The following is a 10,518-nucleotide window of genomic DNA, read 5'->3' on the forward strand; positions in this document are numbered from 1 at the left end:
AGCAAAAAGTAAAAAATATTGCATTTTTTTCAAAATTGTCGCTCTATTTTTGTTTATAGCGCAAAAAATAAAAACCGCCGAGGTGATCAAATACCACCAAAAGAAAGCTCTATTTGTGGGGAAAAAAGGATGCCAATTTTGTTTGGGAGCCACGTCGCACGACCGCGCAATTGTCTGTTAAAGCGACGCAGTCCCAAACTGTAAAAACACCTTGGGTCTTTAGGCAGCAATATGGTCCGGGGCTTAAGTGGTTAATACATACAGTACTTGGTGATGGATATTGTATTTAAGTGGGATGTGCACAGATGTTTTACTTTAATTATTTTAATTCTCATTTTGCATTCATTGCGATTAATTGTTGAAAAGGGTTATTATGCTTTATAATTTTCTTGCATATACAGTATATATATATTGCGTTAATATAATTAGTTTATAGATGGTATAGAAACAATGGGTTATATTTGGCCATTCTGTTGGGGAAACCCTGGTGAATTTTCTTGGTATATCATAGTGAATGAGAACATGGGATAAATATATTAAATTTATAACCATATGGATTTTTATTTCTATAGACTACTAAATCGAATAACATTTTGTTTTTTTTACACTTTAGTGAATGTTCCAGTGATGACATCTGTGATTGTGTTTTTGTATAAAAGAGGAAGGAGGTTTTTGTACGGCTCTGTATCACTGTGTGAGAGGGAACTCCCTATACTGCTGACAGTGATATTTTCCATCATCAGCTTCAGTCACACCGGTAATTGTCAGAGTGTAACGAGTGTAAGAAGATCCATCACCACTACCAGAGAACCGGCCTGGGACTCCTGTGTGTCGGACGGTTGCATCACGGATGAGAAGTGTCGGAGACTTTCCTGGTTTCTGTTGGTACCAGGCTATAACGTCATAAATAGCAGCACTGGATGTACATGTGATGGTGACTGTCTGTCCCGGGGACACAGAGCTAGAATCCGGAGTCTGAGTCATCACAATCTCTCCACAGGATCCTGAGGATGGGAAGAGACATATTGATTATTGATTTCCTATCATCCTGATGTGTGTATTTATTGTACAATGTATAGATGTATGTGCAGAGGATGATGGAAGGAGCCTCATCTCTCACCCTGAATAGAAATGAAGATGACAGCCAGCAGATAACTGGGAGAAATCATCTTGATGTTTCTGGAGGGTCAGATCCAAACTAGAAGACGTCTCCTGTACAATGAGATATATAGAGAGAGTGACAGGGGAGGTGTTCCCCCCACACACTGTGTATGCAAATACCGGGGAGATGGAAACTAGAATTCTCAGATCAGTGATCTGTGATAGAAACACTCCAGTGGAACTCATCTAAATGATAAATCATTTCTCTTTTTGTGTATATTTTCATGACACTCCAATCACCTACCTATATATGTAGCAAAGTCCTGGGCCTCTTTAGGCCTAATAGTTACCTCCAGAGTTAGGGAGAGCTGACATCATTCTGTGTAGAGTGATTTACAGGGCATGGGTGTAATGCAAGATGAACATGTGGGCGCCAGACACTTTTTTGAATGCAAAGAGATTTATTGTCTCTTAAACAGAACTGTGGCAGAGAGGATTGGGGCCATGACACCCTTAGGTAGATGCAATGTTAATTGGCAGACTCCAAGACTTCTATAGGTAGACAGCTATACAGGTGAAGGCCTCCAGCCGGACGCCACTTCTGTATAGGTAGGACCTCTGTCTCCTATGGCAACAATCTTGTAGCTCAGGGGTAGGCATCCTCGGCCCTCCAGCTGTGGGGAAACTACAAATCACATCATGCCTCTGCCTCTAGGAGTCATGCCGGCAGTGTCTTATGGGTAATCTCAGTGATCTGTGCTAAAAACACTCCAGTGGAACTCAGCTACATATAAATCATTTCTCTTTTTGTGTATATTTTTAGCACACCAATCACCTACCTAAAGTATATACGACTAAGGACTGACTTCACAGAAAAGGAAAACATTTTATGGATAGGAATTGATTGATATGATTTGACAGGTTTATCAGAATAATACTGTGATCATACATTGTGATTGTACACGATTATTACAAATAAAACATCAGAGATGACATAGGGGTATTTATCAATGTCCTGTACTTGTCCCACTTGAGTCATTTAAATGTAATCTATAGTGTACTTTTAGTATATATAGGTTGGATATTTCATTGTAATAATGGGATGTGAAATTACTGTTTAAGGTTCTAACAAACAATCAGTAACATAATTTACATTGAAAACAAAAATAAAATGGGGGTAGTGGCGCAGCCTACCCTTGATTGACCAAGGAGTCTAAAGGGGTAAAAGCCCACAGCAGGCTCAACCTAAGCCTAACCCACGGGGACAGGGGTAGTGCTACAGAAAAAGTCTACCTGAAGGACAGCAAGGAGTCCTCATTAAAGGTGGGCTAACCACTGACTAGGTTAGACAAGTGTTGATAAATGCAAAAAATTGATTGTTAGGATATAGACTATCCCAGTCCACAGGTAATGATAATAAAACAGCTGGCACAGGGTAAGCAGTTAGTCTTGAGCTGATAAACAATATGTGAATGATAGGTGCAAACCTCAACATAAACTTAAAAATAAATAATGAAATCCACTAGATAAGTAAATGAACCTGTGGGTACAACCCAACCGTAGGAGATCAGTATCCTGGAGTATAAGTAATGTTCTTTACATTGCACCCGGGACTGTGTGTGTTATTGCCGCCGCACCACAATGCGCCCACCCCCATATACTTACCTTTCTGTCGGTCCATATCTTGAAACTTTATTGTTTCACTGCTGTTTGGCTGCTGAAATTATTCACACAATTCTTGATGTTGGTAATTCTTGCTCCCCCTGTTGCACATAGTGGTTCTTTACACCATCCCATATTTCCTTACAGGGCATGCAATCTGGAGGGAGGAACCATTGTGTATGGCAGGGGTAGCAAGTATTTGGACCATCTGACTAATTCAAATACATCTGAATACAGGCATCAGCCAATTCATCCAACGCATCTGAATATTGCTGTAATGGGGTGGAATTTTAAGACTCATCCACCAGAAAGGTCAGAGTCAGGGGCGGACTGACAACTCATGGGGCCCCCGGGCAATAGTAGACTATGGGGCTCCTGGGCAATAGATTATGGGGCCACACAGTATACACACACAAACATACAGTATACACACACAGTATACACACACAGACACACAATATACACACACAGTATACACACACAAACATACAATATACACACACAGTATACACACACAGACACACAATATACACACACAGTATACACACACAGTATACACACACAGACACACAATATACACACACAGTATACACACACAAAAATACAGTATACACACACAGTATACACACACAGTATACACACACAGTATACACACACAGACACACAATATACACACACAGTATACACACACAAAAATACAGTATACACACACAGACACACAGTATACACACACACAGAATACACATAAACACACTGAAAAGGTACTGGAGAGGCGGGGCAGCTATAATCTTGGGATTTTTTTAAAAACACTGATTTTTACATACTGTCCCTGGTTTTACTGAGGCTGGCAACCCTGATAGGGCCCCCTAGTGGCATGGGGCCCTCAGAGTGTCCCCTAGTGCCCGAATGGTCAGTCTGCCCCTGGTCGGTGTACATATGCTTCTTTACAGGGCTGTTTTTTTTATCAGTGACTCTTGGCTGACAGGTTAAAGTGATTGTAAAGGTTCGATTTATAAACAAAAAAAATAACAAACATGTTATACTTACCACCACTGTGCAGTTTGTTTTGCACAGAGTGGCCCCGAACAGCAACATCTGTGAAGCCTTGGCGGTTCTCTCTAGGCTCCTCCCTGCATCAGAAAACCCCCTCTGGGAAGCCCTCTTCCAAGGGGGGTCACCTTGCTGGTGCACTCCCGAGTCCAGCATTCCGCGGCTATAGCCGCCAATGCAGGACTCAGACCCTCCCCCGGAGCCCACATCATTGGATTTGATTGACAGCAGCGGGAGCCAATCAATAGCCGAGAACCCTGGGCAGAGGAAGAAAGCTTTCTCGACGCGGAACTGATAGGCCTATGACTGACAGAAGTATTTTCACCTTAATGCATAGGATGCATTAAAGCGCACGTTCACCCTAATTTGAAAGTCAGCGTTAAACACACAGGCTCAGTGTCTGTATTGAAAGTTCGCTGTCCAATAAAATTTAAATCAATTCCATACCTTTTTTATCTCTTCTGAACCAGGCACTTCCTGGTTTGGCTCCCGCGGGAGTGGGTGTGTCGCTTTGGCTGCAATGTCTCCTGGGAGCACAGCGTTACGCTGCCCAGGAGATGATTCTCTAGCCCACCAGAAGCACTCTCGCGTGATTTTACATGTTACATGACTCTTGAAGCCGGTAATATGACGAGGGCGGATACAATTCCGCCATTTTAACTGATGGAAAACAGGTGAAAACGCCATTACACATTACAGTTGTGATGGCAACTGTGCAGTGTTGACGGTGCCGCTCGCCGTCAACACTGCACATGTGCGGGATAGAGCGGTGAATGCTGGGACATCAGCATTCACCGAATCCCGAAAGGATTTGCTTGTGGGCTTCAGAGTGCCCACAAGCAAGATGGAAGCGTACAGCAATTATTTTTATAAATTCTCTTTTGCGGCAGAATGACATTGCGGGGGGCTAGGAAATAAGGACACGTGAGTACCCTATTAACTATGTGAGGAGCGGCAGATGCATATAAAAAAAAAAAACGTATTCCCGTGTAACCCACGCTTTAAGGTGGAAAAATAAAAACAGGAGGGTTTACAACCCCTTTAACTTAAATAGATCTATTTTTAAAATATTCATTGCAACAATGTTGAAAGCATGCATGATAGCTGCATGAAATATCACCAATTTTTTTTAAGAGATTAATACCTGTATTGTCGGCTCCATTTAGGGAACAAAATGTGGTATTTTTTTCAAAGTCCTCAATGTGAAAATATATCACATTTTGATCACTAAATGGAGCTGATGATAATCTCTTAGGAAAATTACAGTGACATTTTGTTTAGCTTGCATTATTGCTTCTGACATTTGTACAATGAATGTTTTAAAAGGAGACTTCTAAAAATGAGCTTGATCTAGTGGCCACATTGGGTATATTATCAACCAAAAAAAACTGTACTGCATTAGTCCACCAGATGGAGCTGATAACACAGGCATTAACCACTTAGAAAGATTATAGTGACATTTTGTTCAAATTGCACAAATACTTCTGACATTCATACAATAAATGTTTTATAAATAGACTAGAGGTGCACCGAAATAGAAATTTCAGAACCGAAAGGAAATCGAAATTAAAAAAAATGTCAGGCCGAAACCGAAAATTATTTTTATATTTTAAATAAAACGTATACATTTTTATATAACACATTGCTAATAGTATTAGCAAAATTTCCATGCGGTGCACCTCTAGCAGATATGATGCAGGAGATGGTCAGAGACTGCAGACATAGTACAGGAGATGGCCAGAGACTGCAGACTTAGTACAGGAGATGGCCAGAGACTGCAGACTTAGTACAGGAGATGGTCAGAGACTGCAGACATAATACAGGAGATGGTCAGAGACTTCAGACATAGTACAGGAGATGGTCAGAGACTTCAGACATGGTAGAGGAGATGATCAGAGATTGTAGACATGGTACAGGAGATGATCAGACGCTGCGGACAATAATATATTCATCTATTTACATTATCAGTAATTATTATCCATTGATTTATTTAAATAATCATTTGGATGTTCTTTAGTTATGCACTCATGTAGTGGTCTCACTATATTCACGAATATGCCAGCAAATATATTTAAGGAAAAAATATATATTTCTACACCGGGACACCATTAACCTTGGTGGGGTATTTAGAATATATATACTCTCACTAATATAATCAAATTTTTAATCAATCTCACTAATTTTATCAAATCTCCATGTGTGTGGCTGCTTTGTTTTAGTAAGTACCGTATACCGACATACTATTTCTATTATTGTAGATGAGAAGGGATCTGCCTGCTCACCATCCCCCTGATCTCTGTTCCAGCCACCGCTGTTGGAGAATCTGACAGAACACCGATGTTCACACGTCTCTCCTGAAGGAATTCTCAAGCCCGCCCACCGACTGTAGCTATCAGAGATTCAGAAGAGAGGCAGGTGGGCTGACGTCAGGAGAGACGAGACATGAGAGGCGGGCAGGGCTGAGGTGAAGAGAGAGGTGGGCCGTGCTGACACGTCAGGAGAGACGTGACGAGATGTGAGAGGCGGGCGGGGCTGAGGTGAGGAGAGAGGAGGGCCGCGCTGACACATCAGAAGAAACGTGACGAGATGTGAGAGGCGGGCGGGGCTGAGGTGAGGAGAGAGGAGGGCAGCGCTGGCACGTCAGGAAAGACGAGATGGGCAGTCACATGAGCAGCATGTACACAAACAAAATGAGGTAACGCACGGAGCGCTCTCCCGGGAGGGGCAGGGCGGTGTAATCGATTCTCACGGTCGCATGCATCGAAATCGCATTGGGGACACCCGAATCGCGATGCATCGATGCTGCGATTAATTTCAACACCCCTACTTGTGATGGCCATCTTAGGTCTCTTCTGCCTGGGACGCATGGCCTGCCAGCAGAGCTCTGTATGTGTGTGTGTTTCATAGAGCTCGGACCTACATAGTGCGGAGCAGAACAGCAGGCTGTGATTCTGCTTTACACCACAGCGTGCTGGATCAGCAATGTGGTCGAACCAGAGACCTTTGAAGGAGGTAACTGAGGACTCCCGGTCATCTGTGAAACTGAACAGTGTGACAGTGTGGTAGCAGAAAACAGACAGATCCTGTGGAGCGGAGGCATCCATCTGTCTGAGCCTTGTGTGGTGAGAGGGCTGATGCTCAGAACTTTGTACTGCTTTTCACACACCTAGACTGATTGCATAGTGTTGCTGGGACCGGTAGTTCCACGGAACAGTTCAGTTCAATAGAGTCGCCTGTGCATAGGCCTCAAGCCTGATTTAAGTATTTGGTGACTGCCACTGGAGGTACGTTTCTAGGATAGGGTGACCAGACATCCCCGGTTTCTGGGGACAGTCCCCGGATTGAGGACACTGTCCCCTGACCAAGTCTGTCCCTGGTTTTGTTCCTGGATTGGATTTAAACAGGTGCTGGGGCAATTTCAAAGACAGTCAGTGCAGAATAAAAAACATATATATCTGAATTACACACCCCGCTCCGCCGCTCCTACTAGCTTAGGTAGTGGTGTATTTTTTTCCATTATCTGAGCCCCTTTCTGATGATCATGTATTGGTGGGAGCGGAGGGAATATTTCTTCAGTTTTGGGTGCATGCCTTGGCTCAAGTCCCGGCCAGCCGCCTGCCTGCTTATCTCCTTGCCTCTCCTGGCGGAGTGATCTTCCTCCGCTCCCCACCCAGTAGTAGCCGGGGCCCGGAGAGTAAGACTTGACAAGCTGTGAGGCAAGCGGCGGTGGCGACGGGCAGAGAGTCGCTGATTGCCACCATTACTAGCATAAAAAAAAACGTCCCCGGATTTCATTTTAAAAATCTGGTCACCTTATTCTAGGAAGGAGTACACAGATACTTTTCACAATTTAAGCTACTGTTCTATGTTGTTCTACATTGCTTTATTGATCAGAGAACCCTTTGGATTACAATCTTTTTCTCACAATAGCTAGCAGAAGACAGAAGAAAGAAGACCAGAGACTATACTGTATTCTTACCGCAAGGCCTTGCGGTGCTGTTACCACTTTCTAGAGGATGTAGGGGGAATATTGAGTTAATTATACTGTGATATATTATTCTTGCCGAATACTGTGTGCCGCATAGTGGGTTTCATAGTGTCTACATGGTGTGCTGGAAGTGGGAGGGTGCCCAGTGCTGAGGTTGTTGCCTGAGCATTAGTCCCACTTGGAGACACTCCTGCTGAAGCAATACAGGTGGCTCTCAGGCGATTGCCACTTACAACCTATTGTCTCATTATTGTATACCAATTGTGGTTCCATGTTAACGATAAAACTTGTTCTAGTAAATTTACCTTTTGTTTTAACATAATCTGTTGTGAGGCTTGTTAATTCTCCAAACAGGTATAGCAGTGTATGCCCGGGTAACAACACAGGTAAAGTGAATATAATCTGTGTCTATTCACCTGTCTTTTATTATTGAGCTTCACACCAGCACTGCACCACAGCTGTGTCGAGGGGAGTGAGACCAAATTATTGGGGGTGTTAGAGCAGAGTACAGGCCCAATCAATTACCAGCAGCTCCTGCGGGGGTGAGCGCTACAAACATAAGAAGCTTCCCGAAGACTTCCAAACACAGACGAAACTAGTTGGGGCGGTGTTCCCCAGCTGATATGCCACTTCTGATGACATCACATCCTATGCCTGGAGCGCAAGTAGGCTGCCAATCTCAGGGTGGCCATGCCCATCTTAACGGAAAGTGCTGTGTGCACCTGGGCCAGTTCTTAGGCACGTATACATGTGATTAATACAGTTGACTGTTTTGCACAATGAACCCTTTTCCTGTGTTGAGTGGCGGTATATGGCATTGGAAGGAATCACATCCTGGTACATGGGAATGGGCACGTTAGTGAGACCTAGTGAGTCTATTAATAGAAGGTCCATCCATTGTGGTAGGTTTACATCCATGTGGGGTCACCTGAAACACCTGGAAGTGGTCACATAATTATCTATTACTAATGGCACCAGCACCTGTTTCCCTACTTTTTATTTTTAACCACTTACAGACTGCCCGCCGTCGTCATATTTCAGCTGTTTGAAGATGGATATTGTTGTTATGGCAGCAGCTAGCTACCCCCTTCTTCAGCGGGCAGGCCGCTTTCATATAAAAGTGGTCTCTGCGGCGGATTCACCGCAAGATCACTTTTATCAGCAGTGGGACAGGGCCCCCCTCCTGCCGCTCTCCGGAGCCTTCTGCCCCTTACCGGAGCCGCGGCAGCGGCAGGGGCCATCGGGTCCTCTCCCTAGCTTGGTATGGGGATGAGTGAGGGGAAGATGCCCCCACCATACCATTGCAGGGCGGAAACAATGTCAAAACATCACTTCCGCCCATAGCTCTTAAAGAATTATTATTTTTTTTTACATTTTTTCGAATGACATTTAATTAAACGTATTATTTTTTATTGCATTTTAGTGTAAATATGAGATCTGAAGTCTTTTTGACCCCAGATTTTATATTTAAGAGGACCTGTCATGCTTTTTTTCTATTGCAAAGGATGTTTACATTCCTTGTAATAAGAATAAACTTGACACCATTTTTTTTTTTTTTTTTTAAAAGAACAGTTTAAAAATAAAAAAATAAAATGTAAAATAAATAAGAAAAAATAATAAAACATTTTTAAACGCGTCCCGTCCCGTGTAGAAGCGAACACATACACGAGCAGCGCCCGCATATGAAAACAGTGTTCAAACCACACATGTGAGATATCGCCGCGATTGTTAGAGAGAGAGAAATAATTCTAGCCCTAGACTTCCTCTATAACTCAAAACATGCAACCTGTGGAATTTTTTAAACAACGCATATGGAGATTTTTAAGGGTAAAAGTTTGTCGCCATTCCACAAGCGCAACGTTGAAGCGTGACATGTTGGGTATCAATTTAATTGGCGTAACATCATCTTTCACAGTATAAAAAAAATTGGGCTAACTTTACTGTTGTCTTATTTTTTTTATTAAAAAAAGTTTTTTTCCCCCCAAAAAATGCACTTGTAAGACCACTGCGCGAATACGGTGAGACAGAAATTATTGCAACGAGGGTGTTAGAAAAATAATATATATATAATGTTTGGGGGTTCTAAGTAATTTTCTAGCAAAAATAACTGATTTAACCAATTAAGGACCGCCGCACGACGATATACGTCGACAAAATGGCACGGCAAGGGCGTACATGTACGTCCCCTTTAAGAGCCCAGCTGTGGGTCGCGCAGCGCAAACCGATCCTCTACTCAGTGACCGTCCCCGTGGGAACAGCGGATCCGATCACCGCCGGTGTCCCGCGATTGGGTCACAGAGAAGAAGAACGGGGAGAGGTGAGTGTAAACAAACCTCTCCCCGTGCTTCCTAGTGAGCCTGTCACTGATCATCTGTTCCCTGTGTTAGGGAAGGATGATCAGTGATGTCACATGCACAGCCACGCCACCCACAGTAAGAACACTCCCTTAGGACACACTTAACCCCTAGAGCGCCCCCTCCTGGTTAACCCCTTCACTTCCAGTGTAATTTTCACAGTAATCGGTGAATTTTTATAGCGCTGTTCGCTGTAAAAATTACAATGGTCCCAAAATAGTGTCAAAAGTGTCCGATGTGTCCGCCATAATGTCGCAGTCATGAAAAAAATTGTTGATCGCAGCCATTACTAGTAAAACATTATTTTTTTATAAAAATGCCATAAAACTATCCCCTATTTTGTAAACGCTCTAACTTTTGCGC

General features: G+C 43.2%; 1 gene segment (V, D, J or C); it reads right to left on the reverse strand.

Moving 5' to 3' along the window:
* Window positions 1–687: 687 nt before the first annotated feature.
* Window positions 688–1,272, reverse strand: LOC120924498. The segment is given in 2 exon segments: window positions 688–1,004; window positions 1,121–1,272. Coding segments are annotated over 2 exon segments (366 nt in total).
* Between the last annotated feature and the right edge of the window lie 9,246 nt (window positions 1,273–10,518).

Source organism: Rana temporaria, chromosome 1 (genome assembly GCF_905171775.1).
Source record: "Rana temporaria chromosome 1, aRanTem1.1, whole genome shotgun sequence".
NCBI classification, from domain to species: Eukaryota; Metazoa; Chordata; class Amphibia; order Anura; family Ranidae; genus Rana; species Rana temporaria.